Genomic DNA, 17841 nt, shown 5'->3' with positions numbered 1-17841 from the left:
TAAGTTTAGTTTCTGTAAAACGTAAACAAATATGATCAAAGCTGTGTGGAGAGGGAAGACTTGTGGACACAGAAACGACATGTCTGGAGGCAAATCGTTTCTGATTCGGTGATTCGTTTCAGTGTAAACGTAACCAAAGTCTAACCTCTCCTCTACTCTCCTGACTTGTGTGTTTCTGTTTGCGTTTGTGTGTGTTTGCGTGTACATGTGTGTCTGCGTGTGCACATGTCCGTTTCAGTTGCAGCCACTTCTTTCGTTCTGTGCTTCTTATTAATAAACAAGCTGAAGAAAGTAAAATATTTGGACCATTTTGGAGTAAAACATGAATATTTAGTAACGCGCTGCACTTCCACATTGTGTTTTGAGCGTCTCTGTGCTGATCATAAGACTGTATTGTAAATAAGCCAGATGCCCTGAGTTATTGTCCTATCAACATTAAAGTGAATGGTGTGAAATATCACAGGGCTCTTATCGGCCGCACATGTGATTCAGAACGACTCGAGGTCGCACTGACCTTCTCCTGCTGCGAGTGTGTGAGCCTTAAGCACCGGGTCATTCAGGAAAGTGCCTCATACACACACAAACGCACACAAAAACACACACAAAAACACACACGCACTCAAATACATACAAACACATACATACAAACACATACAAAATCGCACACACACACAATCACATACAGAGACACACAAACGCCCGCATACACACACACAATCACATACAGAGACACACAAACGCCCGCATACACACACACAATCGCAGACAAACACACACACCGACACACAAACGCATACAGACACACAAACACACACACAAATGCACACAAACAGACACACAACCGCACACAGACACACAAACACATACAGACACACAAATACACACACAAATGCACAGACAGACAAACACAAGCGCATACAGACGCATACAAACACACACACAAACGCACACACACACACGCACACAGACACACAAGCGCATACAGATGCACACAAACACACACAGACACACAAACGCACACACATACGCACAAGCACATACAAACAGACGCACACAATCGCACACAGACACACAAACACACACGCACTCACACATGCAAACACGCAGACATACGCACACACACGCAAACGCATAGAAACAGACACTCACACACAGACACACACACAGCTTTGTTCAGTGTAGTTCAGTGTAGTTCAGTGTAGTTCAGTGTAGTTCAGTGTAGTTCAGTGTAGTTCAGTGTAGTTCAGTGTAGTTCAGTGTAGTTCAGTGTAGTTCAGTGTAGTTCAGTGTAGTTTAGTGTCTTCTTCATGCGTCTCCCGTCAGTGGAGTGTAAACTGTGGGCTCTGCGGCGCACACGTGTGGTCTATAAGTCCATAAAAAAAAAATAAAAAAAATCTAACTTACGATTTGAAAATATTCTGCAAACTACGGAAATTGGTCAAAAGTGAAATGATTGTATTCAGTGATTATATTAAACCCACTGGCCACTGGGGAAATATTTTATGAATATACAGTATGTATTATGAACGCAGCTCTGTGCTAAACTCCCTGTGCCTGCAGAGAGAGTTCTGCAAAGAAAGTGGTGAAATTTCAAATCAATTTTCCCCCAAACAAACTGGAAAAAACTTCAAATTCATTTAATTTAATTGATATTTTGCCGCACCCTATCTGAAATGAACAACTGTTTTCTAAATCAATTAACCAGATTTGATCGCGATGGAGCCTCAGGGAAACTGCTTCAGGACATTATTGATGAAGGACACTTGAAGACAATATGACCGTTTTCCTCCTGTGAAATACTTTTGCAAAACGAAAATGCCAGAGAGCTACAATTTTTTCCAGAAATTGAGTAAATATCAGAGCCAAAACGAGCCTTAGATGAGGTACAGTTAGACGCCTATAAAGCATAAACCATTATTCATTTATTAGTGCACAAAATTAGGCATAAAAATGATACATGTGCAACGGTAAAGGACATTTAAATAAATAACATTTTACTTATTCAGCACAATAAATGGAATTCAGAAATCCCTTGGTGAGCCAGGACTTGAGCCAGGGCTTAAACCAGGACTTAAACCAGGGCTTAAACCAGGACTAAGGGCCTATTTACTCGAGAACAGCTTGCAGGTAAAAACGACAAAATATTTTTGTTGGAAGTGCCTTTTGTTTAGACAGTGACGGTGTTTTTGGGGCTTAAAAACGCAAAAATCTGAAACCACCCCTCAGAGTGGAAAAGTTGAATACGCACCATCGTAGTGTTTCCATCTACACTGCCCAAGACACAAAACTCTGGTCAGATCTGCTCAGGTCGTGTACGCGTTTACGTCATGTACATCACCACTATGGTTGAGCGGTAATACGCAATGGTACCACTTTCATAACTGTCATTAAAATAAGATATGCAGCACATAAGGACCTAATGTAATATTATAATTTATTGATCCCTACATTTGTTTGTTCAGAACAAATGAATGTGTGGTTGTATTTTAAATGTAATGTTATTACAATTTAAAACTAATAGTGTTTATAATGTTTCTTTTAACTGAGCGGGGAGAGGACGTTTGATCAGTTTCGCTCCGTTGTCACATGACGCTCATAAGGGAGATCAAGAATAAGACGGCAAGTCCGGGCCACAAGAGAGTTGGTCTCAAAAAACAAACAAACTAGTACTTCTACAATTTGGCAACATTTTGGTTTCAGGCCACATATGTTTACGTTTTACAGAAACAAATCTTAAAACCACATGACTCATTTGCATAAACTATAAAGCGCTGATAAAAACAGCTCTTTCCTTGTGCGCTGATGCGGTTCAGCTTCTGTCGGACTAAAGGACACGACTCAGTGGAATACGAGTGTTCTTTCAGTGACAGAGGGTGTTCTGATGATGGTGAGTCTGTTCTGTGTGTGTGTGTGTCGCATTGGAGATGGTTCATGTGAAACTTTTCAGAGAGTCCGCAGGTCATACGCATAGACCGTACAGCAGTGCGGCTTCGTAGTTTACCAAAGTCGTACTAAAACGTTTTGGTAATACTGTATACCCGGTAAAATCCCGAGAAGGTTTAACGGTATCAAAATTTGGATACCGCCAAACCCTAACCACCCACTTTTGCGTCACCATATGCGCGCCGATTTCCTCCTGAAAACACTTGTCTAAACGTGGAATAAAAAGTGAAGACGCGACGCCACTTTTACGTCTTCTGCTCAGACCGTCATCGTATAAATGTAGCCTCAACCAGGACTTAAACCAGGACGAGTGGGCTGACCTTAGGTGGTTTGAAGGGGTAGTCTGTGGGGAAGTGAATGGTGAGGAAGAAGACTCCTCCTTGATATGGACTGTCCGGCTGCAACACAAAAAAACAAAAAACAACGACCATGAGTTTGAGTTCGGCTCCGTTTCGAAAAAGGACAAGGTAGAAGGAGATACTCACAGGGCCCATTATAGTGGCCTGCCAATGAAACACTGTGGAGAGAGAGAGAGAAGAACAGATTAAACACCGGGACAGAGGAGTATTATACTGTTACCATGGCGACGCAATGCACACATAAGCAAACACCGTCAAAAAAAGTGTCAAGACCGTCTGAAAACTCAAGAAAATGGATTTAAACGGCACATTTTCAGGAGCAGCAAATCATCATCATCTCAGCCGTTGTTGCTCCATCTAAAGTCTGCCATTTCTGGTCAGATTGTGTTAAAATTAAGCTAAAAAAAAAAAAAAAATCTAACTTGAGTAACAGAGCTTCAAGACAGAGCAGTGCCTTCAGTTAGCGTCACCACATCATCACAGAAATTCAAGGTACAAAGACCAGACACAAGGATGAGCACTGAGCCCGCACACCAGAGCCACACTACAGATTGCAAAAATATTGATATTTTACAGCTGGTGTCGTCAACGTTCCCTGGTGGTGACGCTAACTGTAGGCACTGCTCTGTCTGAGGTTTTATTAATCTGATCTTTGTTTTAACACAATCTGACCGAAAAGAGTTGAAACTACAAATGTTGAGCTGATTATCAAATAACATTATAGTCTTAAGTCTTAACTAACATTAGTAGTGGTATAATGATAAACAAAAATCACGGTTCGGTTCATTTTCGGTACAAAACGGAAAACCATTTGCTTGTTGTTTATTTGTGTGTTTATTAAACCAACAATTTGTTTTAACTTTATACAAACGGGAAAATAAATAAATGCAAAGTGCTGACTGGTAATACTAATAAGTTAAATTAAACATTCTTAAATAAGCAACAAATGTATGAAATATTATAAAAAATATATTCTTTGTAAACAGTAAACAAAATTTCTCAAAAAGTAAAGTGCAGCACAAACAGGAACTTTTACTCAATCTTCATATTTTTGGCCAAAAAAAACCCAACAACTTGTCCACACTGTCTGGAGTAAGTGCAGGGGAGGAGGGGGGAGATTCTTTGCTGGCGAAAGGCGAAAGTGAAGACCGCGGCTCAATGACGAACGTAGTTTTGTGAGGATTCACGTGGTTCGGAAGGATGTAGTCAAGGCAGTCGCTCTAACTATAAAGCGCTGCGGCAAAACACTGACACCCCAATCACGGACAAGTTCCCTCGTGAATATTAAAGAGCAGAGTCTTCCGTGTAGCTGCACATGTCGTGGCAAAATGTAAACAGACACAAATTGCGAGAATTCACTCATGTACAGCCGCGCACGAATTCATGGTTTGGCACGAATACATGCACCATTACACCCCGACGATAACAGATTATGCTAAAAAGTAGTGATGTCGAGATGAAGCCCCATGAGGCACTGAAGCGTTCCGTCCATTTGCTCGACTCTTGAGCCGATGCTTCAAGGTGCTTCATTTGCTCCACTGCGACATCAAGTGGACAAAAAATGTATAACAGCCAGAGTGATAATAATAATAATACAATCAACACGATCTGTTGCAGCAGCGACTGAAAATACACTTTCACTCGGGACAGAGGTTGTAGGTATGGGAGAAGAGGAGATTCAGTGCCGGCAAAAGGTGAGAGTGAGGACCACGGCGAAACACCTGTAGTTTTGGGAGGATTCACGTGGTTCGGAGGCGGGGGGCAATTGTTGACAAGCCGGCCGCCCTAACTAAAGCTCTGCGGGAAACACTGCCCCAATCACGGATGAGTTCCCTTGTGAATATTAGCTGTAGCTGCACATGCACTGGTGGAATATAAACACACACAAATTGCGCAAACTCACTCGTGCACGGCCCTGCACCAAACTGAACGTCCTGTACCAAAACGGTTCGGCATGAATACATGAACTGTTACACCGCTAAGCATTAGGCCACAGTTTTTCAGTTGTCACTCTCTCTTTTTGTTGAAAATCAAAAACTCCTAAACAGGACCACGAACACTCAGACTGATCACAGGCTCCTAAAAATGTGCTGTTTTAATCCATTTAGTCTTTTCTCCTGAGTGCGAATGTGAATCGTGTGCATCGTGTCACCATGGTAAACACTGAACATTTGACCATACACAAACACGTAGAACACCCCCAGCGTGATGTGATGTGTATCAATAGACCTTTTTCACAATGGCCAGAAGTGTCGCGATGTTGGGTAAACGTAACCTCAGGTTAATGGTTTTCTGTGGCAAAATGTGTGTGTGTAAATGTGTGTCGTATAGGCGAGTTTCATTGTTGACAAAAGCGCGCGTTGCATGCTGGGAATTATTTTGGTTGGCGGCAAGAAACACTAATTCAACATGACGGACGGAGCGAGAAAGCACGTAAAGGGTATTGATCCTGGTTATTTATCCACTCTAACGGCAGAGGACCCAAGACCATTTGACCAATTTGGTCATAAGCATCGATGGACGTCAAATCACCCTTTTCAACCCCGACAAAAGGTGGACCAAACCAAATTTCTGGTCAGAATCGCCAACTACCTGGACAAATATTCACTTGGGCGATATCCACAATGACTTGGTGGAAAACTCCTGGGCCATTCACAGCAGAAAAGATGAAAACCTCCAAGAGTCTCGATGTGTTGTTGAACTTGTTGGAGTCCACGGTTTGTTAGGATCTTCTACGTTTGCTCTGCGAATGTTTGAAAGCCGTTTAATTCACCGTTAGCGGTTCTTTTCACTCAGAATACGAAAAAGACATTTTCCTTCTTCTGTGCTTCTATTTGTGCATCCGATAATGCAGCAGGAATTTACTATTATCGGGGAGAAATACGCGAGGTTACGCACTGTGTTTGACGCTACCGTGTTTCTTGCCTCCGACCAAAATATTTCCCAGCATGCAACGCGGGCTTTTAATAACAATGACGTCAGCTCAAACTCGCCTATTCTCCACCAGCTTCATAAATCTGTCCCATCACCAGATCTTCAACCAACAAGGTCCACAAAGGATAAACATTCTAACATGAAGAATTAATCCAAAACTATCAAGGTAAGAAAGATCAAAACTTAAAAAGGAGAACAATGACGAGCGTTAGAGAACTACTGAACAAAAATAACGTTATGGTCATGAATAAAACAGAAGTAGCTTGTTCACTCAGACTGATTGTAGAATAAAACAAAAAATCGATTTCATGATGTTTAAATGCTCGACATGTAATTTAATTGTAGAATCAGTCGGAGTGAACAAGTTACTTCTGTTTTTTTCATGACCATAACATTATTTTTGTTCAGTAGTTCTCTAACGCATCGTCATTGTTCTCCTTTTAAGTTTTCGTCTTTCTACCCTTGATAGTTGTGGATAAATTCTTCATGTTAGAATGTTTATCCTTTGTGGAGCTTGTTGGTTGAAGATCTGGTGATGGGGCAGATTTACGAAGCTGCTGGAAAATACGTCACACATTTACACACACATTTCACCACAGAAAACCATTAACAGGAAGTTGCATTTACCCTGCATAGCTGCACTTCTGAAAAAAAGTCAATTGGCTGATGCAAAAATCGTTATCACAAGAAAATAAATGTCAGAACAGCACAAGGTTCTCCATTTTATACAAGTTCACCATTTTTGAAAGGATTAATAGTTCTTACATTAGACTTGGGTTGTACGTTTTTTATTTTGACCCAATTTGAGTCAATAAAGACATGTCCGTTTTTTGTTTTAACTTAAATTATTGTGCCAAAAATATGTAAAATTGTCCAAATCAATTTCGTTTAGTTTTATACTCAGACTTCAGTAGCACAAGTGACCCATATTTGAATAATTTTAATCAATAAACTAAATAAATGAACATTACAGAGAGGGACAATATCACTCTATGCTCTGATCTATGTTATAATGTCGTTTCCTCATGACAAACACACCACGAGTTAGTTGTGTTTTGGTTGCATTCACACATGTTTAACACACAAACACCCACGCTACTTAGCTCTTCCTCAAACTGTAAACACTCCGTTCCACCTTGTGATGTCACGTGGCGGCACAGGAAGCGCTCCACCTTCGCCGGAGTCGTAATTTCAGCCCTGGAACTGCCAATCTCCGCTGAACGACTGCAGGTTAAATGTGGTTATTAACTTGAAAACTACTGCTTCGTGATATCATGAGGTGGAACAGAGCGTTTTTGGAGGTTTGGGGACGTGGACAGACTGAGAGTGATAATAAAGAGTTACTCAAACATGTGTGAATGAAACGAAACTCAACTCCAGGTCTGTTTTTGAAAAGGAAACAACATTCTAACATGACTAAAAGTTCACAAGAGACAGTTTTGCATAATATAGAACGATGTAAGACTCTGGTTCATTTGATAAACAAAACACACGTCTGCAGTGCTCCCCGTGCGGCTGATGATTACAGACAAACCAGTTTATCGGTTTGCTGGTACATCGGGCCGATATTTCCACTTTTTTGGTAGTGTCGAGGCTTCGAAGCGTGTGCCGAGTAATCCAGAAAGACTTTGGTGAAGCGCGTATCGAGTAGGGATGGGCATGATTAATCTATTAATCGATAATTTATCATTAAGAATTTCATCGATTACGTTCATTTTAATCGACAAACCGAATGTAGGTTGCTGTGCGTAGCGTGACCAAACAGGTCTGTACATGTGTCTCTGCATCAGAAGGAGTGAGACACAAACAGTGGGTCAGTCTGCAACGTACTGAAGCACAAATGCGTATTTAACGATGATTTGTACAAGAAATTCTACACTTTCCGTTGCGTTCGGGACAAGTGTGAGTCCATGTGCACAGTGTATAAAGCAGCACATATGTTTCTGTGTCCAGTGGGGAAAAGTTTTGCCAGGTGAGAGTCGCTCAATGTCGATTAATTCTTCCGACGATCGATTAAGAAAATTTCATCAAATGACCATCCCTAGTTTCGTTTAAAGTCCAGTGCGGTTTATTTGTGAAAAAAGTTCGAAAATAGACCATTTAATGGCAGCATGCCTTATAATCCAGAGCGCCTAATAGTGCGGAAAATACAGTACCATTACACCCCTCGTTATCGGCCTTAAATCTACAGCACAGACATTCGATATTTTGCTTTGGCCGACCTGCTGCCCACAATACACAAATAAATCTTAACATGAACTCTTTTAAAGGTCTTATATTATGCAAAACTGACTCTTGTGAGGGTTTAGTAATGTTATAATGTCGTTACCTCCTCAAAAACAGACCTGGAGTTGTGTTTTGTTTCATTCACACACGTTTGAGTAACTTTATTATTATTCTGTCCACATCTCCAAAGCTCAAAATGTTGCGTTCCAACTTGTGATGTCATAAAGTTTTCAGTTTGAGAGAAAAACTCAACCTAAATATTCAAGGTTTGTGTGTTAAATGTGTGAATGAAACAAAACACAACTCCTAAATTTGGTGCTTTTGGTCAATATAGAAAAAAAATGACGTGAATATTCGCTGATGCACTAAAGCTGGTGGAGGTGCAGTGACATAATACACTAGTGCCCTTAAGGGGGGGGTCTAACTCTCTGCTATGGCCAGAGTTTGGTCCAGAGCAGACACAGGAGCAAACAGGTCTTACTGTCTTCTCCCACTGGTCCAGCTGAGCACTGCGCCGGAGGGTCTTTGGACAGGTCCGTTAGCTCCTGGAAAACAAAAAGAGAAACGGCAAATGAAAATGATGTTTGGATCCTACTTTAGTCCAGAGTTAGAAGGATAACCCAGGAATAAAAGAGAAAAGATGAAAGTAAACCAAGGCTGAACCAGGAGTAAACCAGGACTAAACCAGGAAACTAAACCAGGGTAAACCAGAAACCAGACTGAACCAGGTAAACCAGGACTAAACCAGGAAACCAGGACCAGGACTAAACTAAACCAGGGCCAAAACTAAACCAGAGCTAAACCAGGACCAAACTTGGGCTAAGCCAGAACGAAACCAGGTATAAACCATTACTACACCAGGATTAAACCAGTGCGAAAACAGGACTAAACCAGGACTAAACCAAGACTAAACCAGGACTAAACCAGGAAAACAGGACTAAACCAAGACTAAACCAAGGACTAAACCAACTAAACCAGGACTAAACCAGGACTAAAACCAGGACTAAACAGGACTAAAAGGACCAAAGAAATAAACCAGGGTTAAACCAGGACTAAACCAGGCCTAAAATAGGGTGGTCTGAAATGAGTGTTATTGAAAAAAAAATATATCTAGACCTTTTTTTAGATGCCAATGAGTCTGAAATCTGCCAAAACGAGCCGGTAAGTACCTTTGTTTTCACTGCAGTATCAGATAAAACTTTCAAACTCTTAAATAAAAATCAAACTCCATTTCAATATTAAGGAATAAAGTAGATACAGATTACGATACACTTTACTCTTTTCTATTCCCATGTGGTCTTATATCTGTGTAAACCCTCGGTGGTCCAGGTCTAAACCAGGTCTAAGCCAGGTCCATGGGCGTATTCTAGTCCATGTGCTCTTATATTTGTTCTGATACAGCTCAAAATAATTCAAAAGTTTTTCAGGAAAGGTTCATTTTTGTCCTGAGAGAACTTTTTGTTTTGACGTCTTGTCGTCTCTGAGATAACCAACAAAACCAAAGCTCAAGGAGGACCAAACCAGGACTAAACACGCAGGAAAGGTAGGAGTCCAGTAAATAAAAGCGGGACAGGATATAATGAGGGGGTCTAGTTTCTTTGTAGTACAGTTACAGTCCCAGCTGGTCCGGTTTTAGTCCTGGACCGGGTTTGGGGGACTCAGCACTGGGATATATTTGTATTGAGACTCAGTTTAGACCCGGTTTAGACTTTCACGGGCCGGTATGTGGACCACAGCATCGACTTTCAGCTTAGAAAGGCCACACAGCACCGAGCTCCAGAGTGGCCAGAGAAGACCTGGTCTAGATCTGGTTCAGTCCTGGTTTAGTCCTGGTTTAGATTCCTAGAAGCCCAGATTACGCCATTTTCGATGATCTGTTTTATTTTTAATCTTATTTCCTCATCACTAACATACCAAGAGTTGTGTTTTGATTCACTCACTTTGAAAACATCGTGTTCCACCTTGCGATGTCATGTTGTGACACAAGTGCTCCACTGTGTTTTTAAAATCCAAACACCTTCACTGGAATCATTTGGATCATTTCAGCTGTGGAATTGGTTAAAACTCTCACTACATGACATTAAAAGTTGGATGAAAGCATTTTAAGGTTTGGAAATGTAGACAAAATTACTCAAACGTGTGTGAATGAAACAAAACACAACTCCAGGTTTGTTTTTGAGGATGAAACAACATTCAAACGTGACTTAAAAGCTCACAAGAGTCAATTCTGCATCATATCGGACCTTTAAATCCTGGTCTAGATCTGTCCTACATCAAATTTAGTCAATGTTCACACTCGCACATAGACAGTGTTGGGGAGTAACAGATTACATGTACCGGAGTTACGTAATCAGAGTACAAATTATGAGTAACTGTATTCAGTTACAGTTACTGTTTCAGTGAGTGGTAATTGGATTACAGTTACTTTGTTGAAATAAATGGATTACACGGCGGCATTTTCCAGTTTTTACATTTTGGGCTGTATCCCCCTTTTGTTTTTTCTGTAATTCCACTCATTGCCGCATACTAAACTAGGTCTAAACCAGGTCTAAACCAGGTCTAAACCAGGTCTAAACCAGGTCTAAACCAGGTCTAAAACCAGGTCTAAAACCAGGCCTAAACCAGGTCTAAACCAGGACTAAAACCAGGTCTAAAACCAGGTCTAAAACAGGATTTAACAGGTCTAAACCAGGTCTAAAACAGGATTTAACAGGTCTAAACCAGGTCTAAACCAGGTCTAAAACAGGATTTAACAGGTCTAAACCAGGTCTAAAACCAGGTCTAAAACCAGGTCTAAACCAGGTCTAAACCAGGTCTAAAACCAGGTCTACAACCAATTCTAAAACCAGGTCTAAACTAGATCTAAATCAGGAATAAAACAGGATTTAACAGAACTAAACCAGGTTTAAATCAGGACTAAACCAGGATTTAACAGGACTAAACCAGGACTAAACCAGGTTTAAATCAGGACTAAACCAGGTTTAAATCAGGACTAAACCAGGTTTAAATCAGGACTAAACCAGGACTAAACCAGGACTAAACCATGCCGCATGGACCATGTCTCCTCCTCTTCTATCAATAATATTTTTTAATACGGTTAAGGAAAGTCTGGGCTTTTTATTTTCTTTAAGCAGATAAAACTTCTTATGCGAAAATATCCGAGTCTTTGCTTCTCTACAGCAAATCAAGTAATCCAAAGTATTCAGATTACATTACTCACTTTAAGTAATTTAATGGATTCCGTTACAAACTACATTTTGGGGTTTGTAATCTGTAATCTGTAGGGGAATACATTTTAAAAGTCACCTTCCCAACACTGCACAAAGACCGCGTCAAAACCGGGACTGGAACCAAGATCAAAACTACTACTAATCCTGGACTAGACGAGGACTAAACCAGGATTAAACCGAGTCTACATCTGGATTAAACCGGGTTCAAACCAGGACCCAACGAGGACAAGAGTGGACACACCCTTAGACCTCTTGTACATGGCTGAGATTGTATATTTTATTATTTTTCCATTTTATTTGGACATTTTTTGCTACTTATTTAGAATTTATTATTACCATTTATATTTTTACTCTTTGTTATTGTATTATATTGTGATGAGTGAGCGTCTGTGTCCAAATAATTTCTCTTGTGGATCAATAAAGTTCGTCTAAGTCTAAAACTTAGTAGGATCCTGGTCTACATTACACTAAAGCATCCCTATGTACCTTTTCTAGTTGTACATCTAGCACTGTCTTATCTCCATGGAGATGTTATCACTTTGCCCGGAATGTTCCGCAGTATGATCACCCTTCATGGAGACAAGCGGGCGAAGCCGACGGGACCGAATCACGAGTCAGATCTACGGAGAGGGGAAAAACACCTGTGACTGTCTAAATGTCATAATAACGTGGTGCATTCCAGGTAAAGCGGAAACATCTCCATGGAGACGGCAGGTGAAGGACTACCTCACCTGAAAAGTTACGTAGTACGAGGCAGGGTTGTAACAATAAGCGAAATATCGTGATATCGTATCGTCAAACTTCTTACAATAATATCGTGGACCATCACAATACATATCGAATTACAAATCTCTTTGCTTAAATGAAGAGGTCCGGTCTACCTCCTTGTCCCCTAGCCTCCTACCTCCTTCTTATTCTCCTACCTCCTTGTCCCCTAGCCTCCTACCTCCTTCTTATTCTCTTACCTCCTTGTCCCCTAGCCTCCTACCTCCTTCTTATTCTCTTACCTCCTTGTCCCCTAGCCTCCTACCTCCTTCATATTCTCTTACCTCCTTGTCCCCTAGCCTCCTACCTCCTCCTTATTCTCTTACCTCCTTCATATTCTCCTACCTCCTTCTTATTCTCTTACCTCCTTGACCCCTAGCCTCCTACCTCCTTCATATTCTCTTACCTCCTTGTCCCCTAGCCTCCTACCTCCTTCTTATTCTCTTACCTCCTTCATATTCTCTTACCTCCTTGTCCCCTAGCCTCCTACCTCCTTCATATTCTCCTAACTCCTTGTCCCCTAGCTTCCTATCTCCTTCTTATTCTCTTACCTCCTTGTCCCCTAGCCTTCTAGCTCTTTGTTTCCTACCTCCTTGACCCCTAGCTTCCTACCTATGGTGCCGCAATAGCTAAAAGATTTTTTAAAAAAGACAGAGGGAACTACATAGACCATGATCCTTTGCTCCATTTCAGTGCAGACTACAAGAACAAACAACAGTTCTAAACACTTAAGTCTTAGTTCTTTGGATTAAATCTTGTCGAGACATTTTAAGAGGAAAAAAAGTAGCATATACCACAAAATATCGCAACAAATATCGTACCGTAAGATGTATATCGTGAAAATATCGTACCGAGAGATTTGGATATCGTTACATCTCGGGCTGGGTATCATTAAGAAGTTGTCGATACGATACGTACCTCGATACATAGGCCACGATACGATACGCTTTTCCGATACAGTGAGCTTTCGATTCGATAGGATTCGTAACAATATATTTCACACTGATTCGATACGGTTCAGTGTAAAAAAGGCTAACTCGTGGTTGTTATACTAAAAGTTTACTAAGTTTATGCAAAGTTAATTTGAAAAACACCAATTTTACTCATCAAAATTTTGAAAATGTCAACACTTCTGTAGCTCTTACACAAAATTATTTAGTAAAATATACCAAAAATTACTCTTGCCGATATATCGATACAGCAGTCCACGATATCGATACTGTATCATCACATTAAACGATAATTCAATATTTTTGCACACCCCTAGTTACATCCCTAATCATGAGCCTCCCCTCCATATCGTGAGCTTTTCCACAATATCGCAATAATATCGCACCGTGAGGCTCATACCTTCACCTAGTACTAGCGCTGGGTATCATTAAGAAGTTGCCGATACGATACATACCTCGATACAGTGCACTTTCGTTTCGATATGATATATTTCAAATCGATTCGATACAGTTCAATAAAAAATAAAGGCTAAATCGTGGCTGTGATACTAAAAAAGTCTTTGTTAAACCACTTCTTGTGCAAAGTTCATATGAAACACGCCTATTTTACTCATTAAAACAGTGAAAATGTCAAATGTGTTGCATGAACAAGTTTCCTTCCTCAAAACAAACAACAAAACTGTAGCTGTAACAAAATAATTTTGTAAAATACACCAAAAAATACTCTTGGCAATATATCGATACTGTATCATCACATTAAACTATACGAAATATAGATATTTAAATGTTTTTGCACACACCTACATAGTACACCTTTAAACAGGTTCATTCTGGGTTCAGTCCTGAGGCGTGTCTGTTTTTCAATTTTGCTCCATTTAAAACTAGTTATTAAACAAGCTGATAAAAAGTCGATAAAAAAATATGAATGAACCTTCCGTGAATAATGATTTTAAGATGTATCAGAGCAAGTAAAAGAGAACATGGACACAGATATAAGGTCACATGGGAATATAAATGTTGAAACTCTGAAAAAATTTTGTTTTTTACATTATCAAGGCATCTGAATCACATTTGTATAAACTATAATTGTAAAACATGCTTCTTTGCGTGTCTGTTTTTCACTTTTGCTCCATTTAAACAGTTCCTGTAAAAAATACTGGCCTTTCAGTGCGGCCTATGGTTGTCAAAAGTATCGAAAAACAGACACTAATCGATATTAAAACTAGTATTTCAACAAGCTGATAAAAAGTCAATAAAAAAATATGAATGAACCTTTCGTGAATAATGATTTTAAACTGTATCAGAGCAAGAATAAGAGAACATGGACACAGATATAAGGCCACATGGGAATATAAATGTTGAAACTCTGAAAAAAATTGTGTTTTTTTACATGATCAAGGCATCTGAATCACATTTGTTTAAACTATAATTGTAAAACACGCTTCTTTGCACTTGTACCTCTTACCTAAATAACTACCTCTCATTACCTCAAACTATGAAACGTGCAATTTCTTAATCAGAACTGCTGACTCAAGTCCAAGATTCCTTCCATGCAAAAAAAAAAAAAAAACCCTGGGTGCAGAGGACTATGTTTTTGGGCTAACCTGTTTTTGAATACGGATTTAAATACAGCTGATGTAAACATGCGGTCATTGTGCGTCCATTTTACGCTCTTAGAAGTGTCCTGTTTGTAATGCACACACAGTGTTGGGGAGTAACAGATTACATGTACCAGAGTTACGAAATCAAGAGTACAAATTATGAGTAACTCTATTCAGTTACAGTTACTGTTTCAGTGAGTGGTAATTGGATTACAGTTACTTTGTTGTTTTCACATTTCGGGCTATATTCTTTTTTTTTTTGGTAATTCCACTCATTGCCGAACACTAAACCAGGTCTAAACCCGGTCTAAACCCGGGTCTAAAACTGGGTCTAAACCAGATCCAAACCAGGTCTAAACCAGGTCCAAACCAGGTCTAAATCAGGTCTAAACCAGGTCTAAAACCGGGTCTAAACCAGATCTAAACCAGGTCCAAACCAGGTCTAAACCAGGTCCAAACCAAGACTAAAGCAGAACTAAAACCAGGTCTAAATCAGGATTAAACCAAGTCTAAACCAGGTCTAAAGTAGGTCTAAAGAAGGTCTAAAGCAGTCTAAAGCAGGTCTAAAGCAGGTCTAAAAGCAGGTCTAAAGCAGGTCTAAAACCAGGTCCAAACCAGGACTGAACCAGACTAAACCAGGACTGAACCAGATCTAAACCAGGACTGAACCAGGACTAAAACCAGGACTAAACCAGGACTAAAACCAGGTCTAAACCAGGACTAAACCAAAACTAAACCAGGCCTAAACCAGGTCTATAACAGGATTTAACAGGACTAAACCATGCTGCGTGGACCGTGTCTCCTTGTCTTCTCTCAATAATATTTTCAGTACGGTTCAAGTAAAGTCTTACGTTACGATTTCCTCGTCTTTGCTTCTCTACGGCAAAACCAAGTCATCCAAAGTATTCAGATGACGTTACTCACTTTTAAGTCATTTACTGGATTACGTTACATACCCCAAAAATTGTAGTTTGTAATCTGTAATCTGTAATCTGTAGGGGAATACATTTTTTAAAAGTAACCTTCCCAACACTGTGCAGCACACGGAACACCCAGTCCTGGAGTATTTTTGGAGCAATTATGCAATATTGTAAGAGGGCTAAACCAAAACTAAAAACATCACGGGTCAGCTCAACAATGCACACAAATGCGACAAATGTGCTCTTATAAAATCTAATCGTTACACCGGGTTTTTACACTAAGAAAAGCAGCGTGTTATTGCGTGTTTAACTCAATCGTATTTATATATAAGTAAGAGATTTGTGGTGTTTTATATGATCGGTTTTACATCGTTTGGAAACACCTGCTGCTAACGCGTCGTCCCCCCAGTTCCGCGGTGACTCGGAGGGGAAGCTAACGCGGCTAAAAGCGGACACAACACGGCCCGGAGCTGCGGGGAAACAGCGCCCGGAGCCGGGGGTGGAAAGGGGTACAGAGCGAACCCGGGGCCCGGTTACCTTAGAAATCCGCTTTAAAGCCATTGTGTCTGCGCCGAGGGGGCCGGCTGTCGAGCGGGAGCAGGCGGCGGAGAAGAGGAGGAGGCCAGGCCGGGGGAAGAGCGGAGCTTAGCGGGCTAACAACACTAGCATGGGACTGTGCTAAAACGGTGCTAAGGTTGAACACTGTGGCGGCGGTTGGAAGTTGGAGGCGGCGGGTAAACGAGGCGCAGAGGCCGAGCTCCGGGTGCGGATCGCCGGGGACGTGGGGGAAAGGGAGGAGGCTCTGGATCACCGGCGTTGGGTTGACCGACCGACCGCACGGGCTCAAAATGTCCTCCGGTTACCGACGGCGAGCGGAGAGAGAGCGGAGAGAGAGCGGGCGGGCGGGCGGCAGCTGTCACAACGGAGCCAGCGGAGGTCTCACTCTGGACGGGAAACCGGGAGCGGAGAGAGCAGAGAGAGGGGAAGAGGAGGACAGACCGATCACTCTGCGCTCTCGCCGAAACACTCGCCAATAAAAAGGAAGTGCGTGTCGAAATACTTTGACGTTAAACTAAATATCCCGGTTTACATTTACAGTACATTTATAGTTTATACAAGAAGAAAAAAACGTTCAGTTGTCCGCGTTTCTGACCGATTTGATCCGCACCAACAGTAAAGAGACGAATATATTGTCTTTTTTTTAAAATTATTATTATTTTATTTTTAGCTAAAATATAAAAATCATGCTTGGAAATGACCATAAAAAAACAATAATAAAAAAAAAAAAAAAAAAAAAAAAAAAGATGCTAAATAGACAATGCTGCGTGCTCTTAGTAATAATAATACATTCTTTAGCTAAAATATAGAAACGATGCTTGAAAATGACCTTAAAAGAAGTATTTATTGATCCACAAGGGAAATTATTTGGACACAGTAACTCACACATCAATATAAAAAATATAAATGGTAAAAAAAAATTCTAAATAAGTAGCAAAAATAGTAAGTACCAAAAGTAAAGAGAGGAATATATTGTTATTTGTTTAGGTAAAATATAAAAACCATGCTTGGAAATGACCATTAAAAATATTAATAAAAAAAAAAAAAAGCAACAACAACAAAGAATAGACAACGCTACATGCTCCTGGTAATAATAATAATAATACATAGTAAATAGTTCAGCTAAAATATAGAAACCATGCTTGAAAAGTCAAAATTAAGATAGAAAAATAAGTAATAAAACATCTCAGCTCTATACAAGAGGTCATAGGAAGACAGTGTAACAACAATAAAACCAGTGATTTGTCCCAGTTTTATACAAGAAATGTCCCAGTTGTCCACATTTCTGACCAATCTGATCCGCACCAACAGTAAAGAGGGGAATATATTGTCAGTTTTTTATTTATTTATTTATT

At 40.3% G+C, this 17841-nt stretch overlaps 1 protein-coding gene across 1 annotated transcript in view; it reads right to left on the bottom strand.

Moving 5' to 3' along the window:
- The window catches only part of LOC110165506 (ubiquitin-conjugating enzyme E2 2-like), a 31291-nt gene extending 14419 nt beyond the window's left edge, over positions 1-16872 (bottom strand). Inside the window, exons 1-4 of the mRNA XM_055160226.1 lie at positions 16466-16872; positions 8944-9007; positions 3429-3460; positions 3264-3341 (exon numbers count right to left, since the gene is read on the bottom strand). Of these exons, the coding sequence (XP_055016201.1) occupies positions 3264-3341; positions 3429-3460; positions 8944-9007; positions 16466-16489 (198 nt within the window). The 5' untranslated portion in view covers positions 16490-16872. The remainder of the gene's footprint in view (positions 1-3263; positions 3342-3428; positions 3461-8943; positions 9008-16465) is intronic.
- Positions 16873-17841: the final 969 nt, after the last annotated feature.

The sequence above is a fragment of the Boleophthalmus pectinirostris genome, unplaced genomic scaffold, assembly GCF_026225935.1.
Source record: "Boleophthalmus pectinirostris isolate CB_2022bp ecotype Guang Dong unplaced genomic scaffold, ASM2622593v1 HiC_scaffold_3, whole genome shotgun sequence".
Lineage (NCBI taxonomy): Eukaryota > Metazoa > Chordata > Actinopteri > Gobiiformes > Gobiidae > Boleophthalmus > Boleophthalmus pectinirostris.
This window is presented reverse-complemented; position numbering and strand designations above follow the sequence as displayed.